We start from the raw sequence: 15,211 nt of genomic DNA on the forward strand, positions 1-15,211 counted from the left end.
AGCAAAGTGCAGGAAAGAGGGTGGTGTTTTGTTTTGTTTTTTCCACTTGAAATAAATTTTATGAAAACATATTTTTTACAAAGATTCTTCTCAAATTATCTTGTTTTATTTCCTCCTAAGCAAATCTGAGTAATGCTGTGTTCCCTTTTCTGCTACCACTATCCTGTGATCCGAAAGCCTTAAAACAGCCAGATTTGCCAATGTTTACTTTGGCTATATGAAAGTACATTCTGGGCCAAATTTTGAGGCATCTCTATCTTCCAAAAATGGCCAGTCCTTTAGCTTTTGTGCTAGTATATTATATTTCTATGAGTTGTGTTTTATACCATTGAGCATTGTCAAATTTATAAACTAAATAGGGATGGACATCATATTTACAATGCCCTTGTATATGTGCTACCATAGATGTGAAATTCCTGACCTTAATATCATCTTTTAAAATGTTAAATTGAGAATTCTGTTAACTTATATTTTATGAATTGGCATATTGTATTACTGCAAGATTTTCAGCACAGTGTGAAGTTCTTTCAAATGCATATGTCTCTTTTTTTTTCTTTATGTTCCATTTTGTTTTAAAGCACATTTCATTTAGTAAAAGTTGTCTAATTGATATGAAAAAAAAAAAAGCCCATTCAAATTGTGCTACCTTATTCACTCCCATTCTTAGCTCTTCAAAATTGGAGAATTGTGGAGTACTACTTTTGTCAGATATCATTTCTGTATTAGAATTTAGAAAATGTCAGGCTAGTAAGTAATGTGTACTTTATTCTAAGATAAATGTTTTAATTCTCCGCTTCTAGTAGTCTTAAATATTTTCATCTTTATTTTAGGTGTCTAATTTTTAGTCAGTCAGCTCGCTTCATTTGTGTAGACTCTTTATTTTCAGCTGTCTTTTGTGGTATTTGTTCAGATGGCTAGGTTATCTAATTCAACATTAGTTTTTGGTTGAAATTCTTTTTTAAACTTCACTGTGAATGTCCCTGATCAAACTTGAAGCCTTTTATTCCCACAATTTCCATTTCAAATATGATCATTTACTATGTTAATGTTAAAATATAGCTACAAGTACATTTATTGTATATACATTGTTGTCTAATTATGTTCTTTAAGTTAGAAATACAAATTATTTTTACTAGCTGCTATATATATTCTTTACTCTGAATTGAACATTAAACTTAAAATTATTTTGTTGTATAAGTTTTAATAACTAACCCACAGTATTTTATTGTTGCTTTAATTATTAACCTCTTACAAAATGAGCATTTGACTCAATACGTTTTACTTTGCAATATATTATAAAAATTTTAAAAATACTCAAATGTGGAGGGACTAACACAGTAAACTCCCATGTACATAACATTACTAATCATCATCTCATATACATGCTTAATCTATAACCTCTCCTACTCATATCCTCTTTTTGTTTTATTTTGAAGTAAATTTAACCTTTTAAATAAATATGTATTTATTTAAATATCTGAATTTTTATAAGAACCAAAAGGTAACTTCCATACAATGATTAGTTGGTACTGTTAGGTAGCTAGAATTGTAAATAATTTTGTAGTATTATATATACTATACTATACTATACACTATACAATATCTATAGTATATACTATATATACTGTAATAATGCTTTGATAAAAAACATCATTTTCCACTCTGTCTGGTAATAAGTGAGCAGAGCTAACCAAATGGCTTTCTCTTGCTGTGATTTTTGAAGAATGTAACTACTACTATAACTTTCAATAGACTTGTTCTTTCTTGCTTATCACTGTACTTGCTGAAGCAAAATTTGGTGAAGCTGTAACATACTTTTTTTAAGCTTATTGTATTTAGTTATACATATAAGAGCTGGGGTGCAGCCCAGAAGTATGAGGGGGCATGAGAGGATTCACCAGACAAAGTAGGGAGCAGAACAGGCAAACCTACTGAGATACAGGGAGCTAAAGGGAGCAGCAGGCAAGACAGGAAAGGTCTGCCACTCCATGTGTGTTAGCTCCCTGGCCAGGGATTGAATCCATGCCATAGTGGCTGCCAGTAGCTTCACACTGCTAAGACCTAACACTGTGCCACCAGGGAGGCTGCCACATTAGTTTTCTTTATGAAGTAAAATATCAAGTATTGATTTGAGAAACCTCAATAGGTCACTGGGAAATAATTTATAATATTCATAAAATCTCAAGAATCTTCAAGTGCACTAGCTTTATTTAAATAATGATAGTATTTTTATCTATTAGGCTTGGTCTTTACTAAATCACTCAAAAGTAAACTATTCTAAAGTAGGACTTAACATAGTACATGTTTATATGTAATAAAGTATTACTCCTCTTTTACTTGATGTTTTTTGTAGCCAAAATGCATAAAACTTGTTCAAACACAATTCATTATGAAGGAGTTTGGTTTTTTTTTTCTGGATAATAAAATGACTGGAATCTAATAGGATCTTCAGGAAATGAAAGCTAATAATTTCTAGGCTAATCAAGAGGAGCCGGTTCACTAAAGAGTGTTTGTAGGTGTTTTGAGAAGACTAGCGAAGTACTTTGCAAATGTTAAGAAAGGTTTGTCTGTTTTAGCAGATATAACAAGTTTATTTCTCAAAAGCAAATCAATCTGCTTATACCTAATTTATTCTATTTTGTGTTGGAAATGATATATTAACATATAAAAAGCTCATGTAAAACTATATACATCTGTCCTGTGCTAACATTTGTGAACATCAATACGTATGTGGTGATTTTCCTGTTATACTAACACATTTACAATTCTTTCTTTAAGGCAAATCCTCCTCCAGTACTGGTCAACACAGATAGCTTGGAAACACCCACTTATGTAAGTCCCACTTCCTCCCCACATTTTAATCTACCTTTCCTGTTCAGCTTTTGATTGTACATACAAAGATTACAGCATTATTTTCTCTCATACATTGTCCTTACAATGAATGTCACTGAGCTGTTATACTGTATGTTTGAGCCCCTACTTTTAGTTCCTTTCTATATATTCTTAGTGGTAGACTTATTGGTCCATATGGTAATTCTTAATGTTTAGTGGTTTGATGTGCTATATAACTTTTTCACAGCAGTTATACCATTTGGATCCCTATCAGCTTTGTATGACGTTTCCAATTTTTCCAAATCTTCACTCATCTTGTTATTTCCCCTTACCAATATTTTGATCTTTTTTACCGTAGTCATCCTTGTGGGCATGAAATGACATTATATTGTAGCTTTGTGACTAATATTGAGAATCTTTTCTCGTGTTTATTGACTATTTACATCATCTTTGGGGGAAATGTCTATTAAGATTCTTCATTTTTAATTGGATTATCTTTCTTTTATTGGTTACTTATTAAAGTCCTTTATGTATTCAACATACAAGTCCTTTATCACATAATTTGCAAAAATGTCCTTCCATTCTATGGATTATTTTTTTACTTTCAGAAACTGTTGCCAAATCCAGGATCTCAAGTATTTAGGCTTATTTTTCTTCTAAATATTTTACAGTTTTCTCTTTTATATTTATGTCTTTGATCTGTTTTGAGTTAATTTTTTTATTGTATGAGGTAAGGGTTCAACTCTACTCTTTTTCATGTGGATATCCATTTGTTGAAAAGAATGTTCTTTCCACATTGAATGATTTTGACACACTTACAGAAAATCAATTAATTATAAATGTATGGCTTTGTTTCTGTATTTTTAATCTCTTTCATTATGCCACTGCCATGTAGTATTGATTAACTAACTTTGTAATGATAGTTGAATTCAGAAGGTTTAAGTAAACCTCCAAATTTTGAAGTTCATTTGGTTTTTCCGGATTCTTGGCATTTTCATGTGAATTTAAGGGTTAGCTTGTTAATTTCTGCACTCAACCGAAAGGTAGCTGGGATTTTGATATGGATTAGATTGAATCTCTAGGTAAATTTGGAAAGTGTTGCCAGATTATCAGTATTATGTCATCCAGTACATGAACATAAATATCTTCATTTTGCTTTCATCTTTAATTTTATTCAATAATATTTTATAATTTGCCAGTATATATACATCTTGTGCTTCTATTAAATCTACTTACTATAAAATAATTATTTTATTCTTTTAATACTGCTATAAATGGAATTATTTCCTTAATTTTATGGATTTTTTAATTAACAGTGTGTGGAAATGTAGTTGATTTTGGGTATTGATCTTCTGTCTTCAACCTTATTGGAAAATTTATTAGCTCTAGTAGTTTTATTTTGTGTAGATTTCTTTGGCTTTTCTACAACAGATAAAGTCATTTGCAGTAAAAATATTTCCTTCTTTCCAGTCAGCCTTTTTAAAATGTTTTTCTTGCCTAAATGCCCTGACTTGGAACTTCTATTAAACATTACAATGGCAAGAGCAAACATTCTCATTATTTTGCTTTATCCTTAGTAGAAAGCTATCAGTCTTTCACTATTAAGTACTATTCTCAGTTTGAAGTATGAGAGTAATTTTGTTGATACTGGATACTGGAGTTGATTCTCTTACCATGTATTGCTGTTCTTTCCTTAAATAATAAAAATGTTAAAGGCAGGGAAAGTTAAAGACAAAGTTTTGAAGTTCCAGCAATGTGATAAAAATTCAACAATTTGTTGAGACAATTTCCATCTCAACAAATTGTTTTCCTTTGGCTTTATTTTCCTTAAAGCAGACAAATAAACAGTGAAAGTGAAGGTTTGGAAAATCCATTCAGTTTGACTTTGTTCATTTTCTTAGATACTAAAACCGTTTCAATTTTTTCATGTGTAGTGTAATTGATAACTACAATATTCTAAAATGAGCCTAAGTGGCAATTCACTGTTTAGGAAAAGAAGTAAACTCTTTGGGGCTTAATACTTAATATTTAGCTATGTCAGTTTTTCATTAGGAAGAACATTGTCTTCTTTCCAGTACATATTTATTTTTAGATTATTACCTTGTGATGATATAGACTTTGAGATTTTTAATTGCTTGAGACTGCATTAATATGAATCATGACTCATAAGAATGTCAATAGATAAAATCTTGAATTTCATTTTGTTACTCTATAGTTAGATATTACTGAATTGAACCTAAACAACAGAGAATTAATAAATTATGCTGTTATTTATCTTCCTTTGGGCAAGTCTTACATTGTTATGTAATAGGATTTATTTGCCCTGTTTAGATATATTAATGTGGGATGATTAAGAAATTTAAATCTTTGAGCCAATAAGGGACTGAGAACTTCTGTGTCACAAATTTTTCCTTGTTTTCTGCCATAAATATACCCATAATCAAAACAGTTTGCATTTTTTTAACTTAACTTAAAATTTATTTTATTTATATCTTATCTTTGCTTAGGATAACTGCTGTATAGGCCAAAGGTGAGGGGGCTGAGAGAATTCGCCAGAGACAGAGTAATGGGGCACAGAACAGACAGATCTACAAAAATATACTGTTCAGTAAAGCAGCGAGAGAGATAGGAGTGAGTTGCTGTGCCATGTGGGTCAGCTTCCTAACCAGGGATCAAACTTAGGCCTTTGTAGTGATAAGACTAAGACTTAACTCCTAGGCCACTAGCGATGTCATAGAGGAAAAAAAGAAAGGTAGGAGGAGAGAGAAAATAGAAACTGTTTTGGTGAGATGGAGTTGGACTTAATGATTGATATCAATAGCTGCATTATTTAGTGCAGTAGCTTCTAGCCTAAATGTTGCTATTTAAATTAAAATTTACAATTTTATTTGTCTGTTACACTAACCACATGCTAAGTATTCAATAACCATATATAAGTAATGACTCCTACTGTATTAGACAAGGCAGAAAATTCTGTTGGATACTGTTGATATAGAAAAGTAATACTCAAGAAAAGCCAAGTAAAATTTAAATTATGAGAGTTTTCGCTAACAAATACTAAAATATATTCTAAATCATTAATGAAAGCAAAGTAGTTGTGATCCAGAATCAGAGATATCAGTGTAATACAATTTACCATTGACATAAGTTTGCATAATCTGATTATTCTTTTCCTGGTCAGCTTTCTTATATTAGTTGCTCTTATTATGGCTTTGTGTATATCTTTCCTCACGTTTTTTTGTTTATTTATTTTGATTTACCATCTATTAAAATTCTTTGAGGTCTTTCCTTTTAACCAAATAATTGCCAAAACGTCTTTAGCAGTTTACTTTTCTTTCATTGCACTTCTTTGCATTTTCCATACAAACTATAGTTGTTGTTGTTGTTTTAAACCTTCTTGATGCTCAGAAAATTAAGGACTGCCTAGTTTTCATTCCTTAAAAAAAGATTCAATACTTTTCATAATCAGTACCCAACCTATTAGTTTTTGCTCTAGCTATTACCCCCTAGAAACATCTCCATTTTGTTGACAGGACTAAATTCAAAACCTAGAAAATACTGGTAGCGATAACAGTTCCTGATAAGTATTCTCAATATATTTTTACATTCTTTGCTTGTTTTTTTAAAGATTTATTTATTTATGCATACAGAACTGGGGTACAGGCCAGAGGTGCAGGGGCGGTGAAAGGCTTCACCAGAGACAGAGTGGGGAGCAGAACAGGCAGATCGATGGAAGTACACTGCTGAGGGGAGCAGCGGGCGGGTAAGGAGAGGTCTGCCGCGCCATGTGGTCACCTCTGGGGCAGGCCGGGATGGAACTCATGCGGAAGTGGCTTCAGCTTCTTAGTGCTGTGCTTTAACCCACTGCACCACCAGGGAGGGCCATATTTTTACATTCTTAAGCGGAAAATATATTAATGATTTTGTCTTCCCTAACCTTGTTCCCAGCTTACCTCTCACCTTGTCCTATTAATAGATAGCAACACATCCATTAACTAAGTATTTTTTTCCCCTGTTGGAAGCCACATTTTGTAGAGACATTAAAAAAAAAAAACAAGGCAACCATTTTTATATTTTGCTAGAAACCATAATTGCTTTTGAAAACACTGCTACTATTGTTTTATTTTTTCTTGAATTATACTTGTAATTTATGGCTTGGGTAATGTATTCTTGGCATTTAGAAGTCCAGATTGAATGTGTTAATACTATAGAATTGTTTCTTTAATGAAATTACCAGTTTCAAGCTATTGAGAGTTTAGGAATAAAGTCATTTTGGAACTTTGTGGCCTTCTCGCTTTTAATTTCTTTTAAATCATTCTGTGCTACCTGGACCTTGCCAGCTACCGTGACGCAGCATTAAATTAAGTACCTAGCACATTTACTAATATTTAATGGTGAAAATCTTAGATTTCGTAAAGCAGAAGTCAGAATCACAATACAAAAGTTTTACATTTTGACACCAAGAAAACCATATGAATACACTCACTTAGAAATATTTTCCAGAATAAAATTTCAAGCTATTTAGATATAAACAAGTGAACAAAACCCAATGTAACAGTTTGGATCCAGCCATAGCTTATAAAAGCAGAAAAAAGCAATAAGCATAAGTAAATTGAGCATACCACTCAAGAAGCTTAAAGAAAATCCAAATAAAGAATTAATAGAAATAAATGCAGAAAAAAAAAATGTAGAATGCAATGAATGAATCAGTAATGTTAAAAGTACTTCTCTAGTAAAGACTGATTGACTTTTAGCCAAGTCTAAGCAAAAAATAATAATAATAGAGAAATAACACTGATATTAATAACCTTTAGAATAAGAAAAATGGCAGAGCTGCAGATAGGGGTTTATTTTTACTGATTTTTAAAAAAAAAAGACCTCCAGTCCAGTTAAGTGTAGTGCATAACCCTCCTGAATTCTGGTTGCATAGAAATCTAAATGCATGCTTAAATGAACTCTAAATGCATGGTTATATTCATCTGTAACATATTATCTCAAAAATTAGAAAATCTCTTTAGCTGAAAAGGAAAAAAAGTGTCAGTTGGGTTTTAAAATAATTGGAGCCATAAGAATTATGTAGTAGTGATGTGTTTCAAATCCTCTGAAGAAGAGAACTCCCAAACCCCTGAATGTGACTTAAATAAAGGGTTTTGTGTGTGTGTGTGTGTGTGTTTTTAACAATATGGCAAGGTGGCTTTCATTTTATTGTGCTGTTGTTTTATTATTCTGTCATTATATGACAAATTACCCTGAACTTTAGTTTCTTAAAAGGTAAAAATTCATTATTTTCTGTGATTTTGTTTATTCATATGGCTACGGCACTGGAAAAAAAAAATAGATTTGGTTTGAGGTACAGCAGAAGCTTTTGGCCAAAGGCCTTGATTCACCTTTATCTGAATCTTGTCATAGGCCATTTCGTTTAGGTTTGTTTATACTGTAACCGCTGGGGTTCTTCAGCGTGCCTTCTAAGTGAAGGGCAGGCACTAAGGGCATCATATTCTGTAGCTTCAGAGATCAAACAGCATCATTTGTGCCACATGCTTGCTTGTTTGTTTTGGTTTTTTTGGTTTTGTTTTTTTACATCATCCTTCATTTTGTGCATTTTTCCATCTCAGTTGTAATCCCCATGGGCCTCCCACCACCGGTTGCCACATGCTTTTTATCAAGGTTCATCTAGGGCTTGCCTAGATTTATGGGGAAAGGGAAATAGTTTACATTTCTTGATGGTAAGATGGTTTAGGCATATTGCAAAAGGGCACGTAGGAAATATCTGAAGAAATGAAGTTTATCACAACCTCTGTTTGACTGAGTTTGAGTATTTTGTCCAATTTCATATCACCAGAAATGTTCAAGTATGATTTAAACTCAAATTAATTTGATTCCAATGACTATTTACCCTTTTCCAATAACCCTGCTCCTGGATTTCTTTCAGGAGAAATAGGAAATAAATTAGAGAATGAGAGAAGGTATTGGTCTGTAATATGTGAGTAAGAACTTGAATGGTGAATCAAATTTGAACATAAAATATGGACGTGAAATCTGTAAGTCTGTAAAGGAGCTTTACAGGCAGGAACTTGAAGAATCTTAAAGGGAAAAACAGGTCATTCAGATTTGATGATACCTACCTAAGACTTATGAAGAAGTGAGAGTTGTACGTTAGGAATGAAGCTGAACAGTAGGCTGGGCTAGTTTATGTAGAGCATTGTATGAGCTTCTGAGTTTTAGAGAAATGTGTTGTTAGACATGGACTTCAAAAGGATCTATTTGTGTAAACACTGGATTGATGTGAGCAGTGGAGAAAACTAATCTGTCTAACACATGAGATGGATTACAGTGGCAGTAGCCCAGAGAAGAGTAACAAATGGTTGATCCTAAATCATAAAAGTGAGAATGAAAAAGTGATGATTTTCAGAAAAATTGAAGAATTCAAATCAGTAAGAATTTACTGTAGTTTAAATGTGTGGATCAAGGCAAAGAACCAAAAGTCTGTGATTCTGACAGCTGGATATGCATACCCTTTTTATATTTGGAAGTCATAATGCTGTGGATATCAACTCATTCCTTACATTTGTATTCACACATTCCTTGAAAATCTTTAAAGTTATTAAAGTGATTTCTTTAAGAGGTTTTTACTAGTAGGTCATGCAAAAATTATCTTAACATTTCACTCTTTCTAAATTCTAAATTTCTATGCTGCTTTCTCCCCCATTAGGTTAATGGCACTGATGCAGATTATGAATATGAGGAAATCACACTTGAAAGGGTAAAAACTATTAATTATCTTAAGATTTGTATGCACTATTCTGTTGCTTTAAAGAACTTTTAATTATATTGTTCATTCATACAGAATTCCAAAGCAGAAGCTTTTTCAAAAACAGAACCATGTGATGTTAATTTCTTTTATAAGTTGTTTATATGGTAATTACAGATCATAAAATTAGCCATGGTATTTTTGGAACATGTAGCTTTTATTTGATAATCTTTGTAACATAAACTTTTATTTTAAAATAATGTTAGATTTACAAAACGTTAAAAAGAGAGTTCCCATTTCCCCTGAACTCAGTTGTGATTATCAGTGTCTTAGATTACTAGAATGTAATGAATGAAAGCATTATTTTTCAACTAATGAATCCATACTGTTATATTATTACTAACTAAAATATATAGTTTACATGGATTTCCTTAGTTTTGTTTTTCCCTTCCAGGGTCCAAATCATTTAGTAATGTCTCCTTAGGTTTCTTTAGACTATGACAACTTCTCAAGTTTTTCTTGTTTTTAATTTTATCATTTTACATAAAATAGTATTTATTTAAAGTATTTAGTGCTCATGTAATATGGTCAGCAAAATAATAATCATAGTTCAAATTAACAAGAAGTTGTCAAAAACTTATTATATACTCCCCCACTCAGAAAATAAAGGTAAAATTCAGATTTGTAAATTGTGTTGACATACTTCCCTATTGAGAAAGCCCATGGAGGGGAAAAAAAAAAAAGAATGCCCATGGGTAAAATACTGATGCATTTTAGTAGTGCCAACTCACTGACCAGCATTTTTGGAAAATGAATGTTCTACACAAATAAACGCCCTAGGAAACTGAATGTCACTGTATTTAAGACTAAACTCCTATATAATCAGATTTATTTTTATTTGATGACAAATGGATTGTGAGTGAAAATAGACCTGAAAGGGTCTTTAACATTTAACAAGGTGGATGATAACTTTGAAGTAATTATTGTGTTAATGTATTTTACATATTTCAATATGGTATGTGATTTGGGGGTTTTTTTCCACCTTTATTGAAACATGTAATATAACATTTTATCTTACTCATTTCTCATCCTATCCCAGTAACTTTTAAATTCCTTTACTTAGTCAATACTACATACTGTATGTTTTCACTGACTGAACTTTAGTGCTGGAAATTGAGATGTAAAAGGGTACAAACTTGTGACTAGAAGATTGCACATTTAATCTAATGTGCATCATAGTGACTGCAGTCAATACTGTATCGTACACTTCAGAATAAGAAACTAGGTCTTAAATATTCTCTCCGCAAAAAATTATAATATGTTTTAAATGTATTTGTTAATGCTGTGGTGATAATCATTGCAACATATATCAAGTCAACACCTTCTACACCTTAAACTTATAGAATTTTAGTGAATTATAGCTCAGTTTCTTAAAAAAAAAAAGATAAAGAATTTTTTTTCTTTAGATTAACCTGTCACAACTTAATGATACTATTAGGAGGCTAGTAAATTTCTGAAGATTTTAAATTAAAGAAAATTGGATTAAAATAGAATCGAAGAACACATCATAGTGTAGTTCAAACTAATACTAGCAGTTGAGAATAGGTACAGGTATATCCACTTACCTGAAATCCAAAGTTAGAATGAATGTTTTCTTAAAAATTAACATTAACACAGTTCCTTAGAACAGTTGTCCTTAGAGATTCTTTTTGTAACAGTAGAACCCTTTCTTCAAGGAAAATGTAATACAGAAATTCAATATTTAAAACAAGCAAAAGTAGGACAGCTTTGGCAAAATTGACTTTTGCTGTCAAATAAACTCACAGGTTGGGCTTTCAGTTTTTAAATGCAATTTTTGTTAAATTAAGGATGACGGCAGTTGTTACTGGGAAGATACAGTTTGTTCATTTTAAAATAACTTGATGGCAAAGTTAGTAGAAGAAAAGCACCACTTTCTAACCCTTGTTTTTAAAACTAAAACAATATATTGGTTTTACTAAGATATAACAGCAGCAGAAAAGGATCTTTAGTGTTTTTGTCTTAGTGAAGATTTGCCATACTAAACATGCGTGTAGTCTAAAAGAAAAAGACCTAATAGTCGACACTTCTGTAAGTGACTAATCCAAGGACAAATTGCACATACTTTTATAAATAGAGAGAGAAATAAAATAACATAGACTAGACTCCAGAAGTACTTGGTGTGCATTCTTCATTCTCACCTGTTCAGCAGTAATGTCTCTGAATTCTTCGTAAAGAAAAAAGTTTCCCTTAGATCAATTTGGAATCTTCATATTCCCCACATATGTACCCTTATATATGTGCCCCTTCCCTATGTTAGTAAAATTCTAGGCCTTATCAATAAAAGTCTTATCTTAGTGTTCCCCCTCTATTCCCAGGGAAATTCAGGGCTTGGTTTCAGCATTGCTGGAGGTACAGACAACCCACACATTGGAGATGACTCAAGTATATTCATCACCAAAATTATTGCAGGAGGAGCAGCTGCCCAAGATGGAAGATTGCGGTATGTTTTACAAGTACATTTTATGTTGCTATACAGAATCCATTTTGTATATTTTTCTTAAGTCAGACTGAATAAGGCCTTAATATAAATAAGAACACTGTTATAGTAACTAAAGTAAGGTAAGTTCTCCAATAACAAGTTAATGAATGAAATTGTGCATTAAGCATTGTTTTCCTGTTTCCATTTTAGAATTCAGTTGTATCTTAAATATTACAATATTATGAGTAATAAATTTGATTGGCAGCTTACAGGTGAGCAGATTTATAGAAATCATAGGTTTCCTTTTATATTTTCAAATACATTCATTAAGTGCTTTCCCCTCATTTTTAGCATGGGAAAAATATATATACACTTATTGTAGATACAGAGGATTATTTATATTTGAGCTTATATACTATACCACAAAGAATAGTTTATGCAAACTTTAATGTATTTTCTTAATTAGAACATTGGTCTCTTAGTTACTTTAGTGTTCCATTTCAGAAGCTATCTTTGGCATGCTTTGTTGGTTCTTTAGGCCATAGACTATAACACTTTTTCTACTCCCTTCCTTGTTATTTCTTATATATGCTGGTAGTCTGTGAAGTTTTAGGACTGGGGATTAATTTTCCTTTTTCCTTATATTGACATAAGTTGATAGCACTATATTGGTTTCATGTTCATAGTTTCTCCCCTCAGCAGCCCACTCTGTGTGTGTATGTGTGTGTGTGTGTCAGTGTCATTCTGTGCCCCACAACCAAATGTCCAGTCACCATCTACCATCGATCAAGCAACTTTGTTCACCTGTTCTCCCTTGCCTGTTCCCTTTGGTAACCTCCATTCTATTGTCATAGTCTTAACAGTTTATTTTTATTTTGTTTGATCAATTTTTTTTCTTTATGTCCACAAACAGTGAATGAAATCATATGACTTGTATGGTAAATTTCTTTCTCCTTCTGACTTTTTCATTTAACATAATCCCATTATTGCCACAGGTGGCAAGATTTCATCATTCTTCATGACTGAGTAATACTGCATATGTACCTGCATCTTAATCCATTCATCTGTTGTTATGTTGGCTGTTGTGATATTGGTTATATCTTGGCTCTTATGAGTAGTATTGCAGTGAACACAGGAGTGTAAATGTCATTTTGATAGTGTTTTTATGCTTTTCAAGTAAATAACCAGAAGTAGAATTAGTGATAGTTCTGTTTTTAATTTTTTGAGGAACCTCCATACTGTTTTCACAGCTGCAGTCGTGCAAGAGTGTTCTTTTTTTCTCCTCATCCTTGTTAGCACTTGTTACTTCTTGGCTTTTTTATAGTAGTTTTTCTATCTGGTGTGAGGTGGTAACTCATTGTGGATTTTATATGTACTTTATTAATGATAAGTGATATAGAACATCTCTTTACTTCTGTTCATCATCTACATGGTGAAATGCCCATTTAGATCTTCTACCCATTTTTTTTTGATAAGTTTGTGTGTTTTTCTTGGAATTGTGTTTTTTATATAGTTTGGATCTTAACTCCTTGTCTAATAAGTTGTTTGCAAATATCTTCTCCCATTCAGAAAGCTGTCTCTTCATTTAGTGATGGTTTCTTTCACTATGGTGAAGCATTTCCATTTCATGTTAAATTTGTTCGTGTTTTGCTTCTATTGCTGTTGATAGTGCCTCCATTAAGTCTAGTGTCAAAGAGCTTATTGCCTGTGTCACCTTCTATATATTTTCTGTTTCCGGTCTTATATTCAAGTCTTTAATCCATTTTGATTTGATTTTAATCTATAGTGTTAGAATGGTGGTGTTTCATTCTTTTGTCTGGCTGTGCAATTTTCCCAGAACCATCTATTGAAGACATTTTCTTTTCTCCATTGTATACTCTTGGAGTGTGTGTGTGTGTGTGTGTGTGTGTGTGTGTGTGTGTGTGTGTGTTTTGGGGGAGACTGTTTTCTGTGGTTTTGATTCTTTTATTTTAGGATTTATTTATGCATACAAAAACTGGGGTACAGGCCAGAGGTGTATGGGGTGAGAGGATTCACCAGAGACAGAGTGGGAAGCAGAACTGGCAGATCCACTGAAATAACAATGCTGAGAGAAGCAGCGGGCAAAACAGAAGAGGTCTGCCATGCCATGTGGGTCACCTCCCTGGCCGGGAATCGAAGCAGATAGCTTCATGGTGCTGTGCTTTAACCCCTTGTTCCACCAGGGAGGGCCCTCTGTGTTTTTGATTCTATTCCATTGATTTTGTGCCTAGTTGTGTTTTGGTCTTTCTCTGTACACCCCCTCCCCATACTGTTTTCATTACTGTAGCTTTATAACATAGTTTGAAGTCAGGGCGCATACTACATAATGATTTGTTCTTTTTTTCCCTCGGGATTATATGGCTATTTGAGGTATTTTGTGAGTCCATACAAATTTAAGAATTTTTTGATTCTATGTCTGTGAAGATTGTCATTGGGGTCTTAATAGAGATTATATTGAATCTGTGTATTACTTTAGGTGAAAATGGCCATTTGATAATATTGATTCTTCTGATCCATGAACATGGAAGTCTTTCCATTTCTTTGTATCTAATTTCTTTCAATAGTGTCTTACAGTTTTTAGTGTATAGGTCTTCTTTCATTAAATTTATTTTTGAGTAATTCTTTTTGCTATATCATAATGGTATTTTTTTTCATTTCTCTTTCTGTTAGTTGTTTTCATATGAAAATGCAAATATATATGTGTGCATGTGTTTGTGTGTGTGAACTTTCTAACCTTACAACTTCACTGTATAGTTTATTATTTCTAAGAGTTTTTGATGGCATACTTAGGGTTTTCTCTATATAAATCATGGTATTCAGGCTTGGGAAGAGTATATGTTTTAAGGAATTAATACATTTCCAATAGGTTGTTAAATTTGTTGGCAGACAAATGCTCACAGAAATGTCAGGATCCTTTGTATTTCTTTAGTAACTGCTCTGGCATTTCTTCCATTTCTGAATTTATTTGAGGTTTATTTTTTCCTTTTTATCTTAAAGAATGTCAATTTTATCAGTTTTTTTTTTAAAGATTTATTTATTCATACAGAACTGGGGTACAGGCCAGAGATGCGGAGGGTGAGAGGCTTCACCAGGGACAGAGTGGGGAG

The 15,211-nt window shown here is 32.4% G+C and overlaps 1 protein-coding gene across 16 annotated transcripts in view; it reads left to right on the top strand.

Moving 5' to 3' along the window:
* DLG1 (discs, large homolog 1 (Drosophila)) overlaps positions 1-15,211 on the top strand; it is a 206,024-nt gene that overhangs the window by 111,797 nt on the left and 79,016 nt on the right. For 13 of the 16 annotated variants that reach the window (XM_004675115.2, XM_012733445.1, XM_012733432.1 and 10 more), the window contains 3 exons: positions 2,779-2,832; positions 9,545-9,595; positions 11,980-12,104. In XM_004675115.2, the coding sequence (XP_004675172.1) occupies positions 2,779-2,832; positions 9,545-9,595; positions 11,980-12,104 (230 nt within the window). The remainder of the gene's footprint in view (positions 1-2,778; positions 2,833-9,544; positions 9,596-11,979; positions 12,105-15,211) is intronic. The other 3 variants (XM_012733439.1, XM_012733469.1, XM_012733477.1) reach the window with 1 other exon arrangement.

The sequence above is a fragment of the Condylura cristata genome, unplaced genomic scaffold (assembly GCF_000260355.1).
Source record: "Condylura cristata isolate star-nosed mole 26May11 unplaced genomic scaffold, ConCri1.0 scaffold00003, whole genome shotgun sequence".
Classification (NCBI taxonomy): Eukaryota; Metazoa; Chordata; class Mammalia; order Eulipotyphla; family Talpidae; genus Condylura; species Condylura cristata.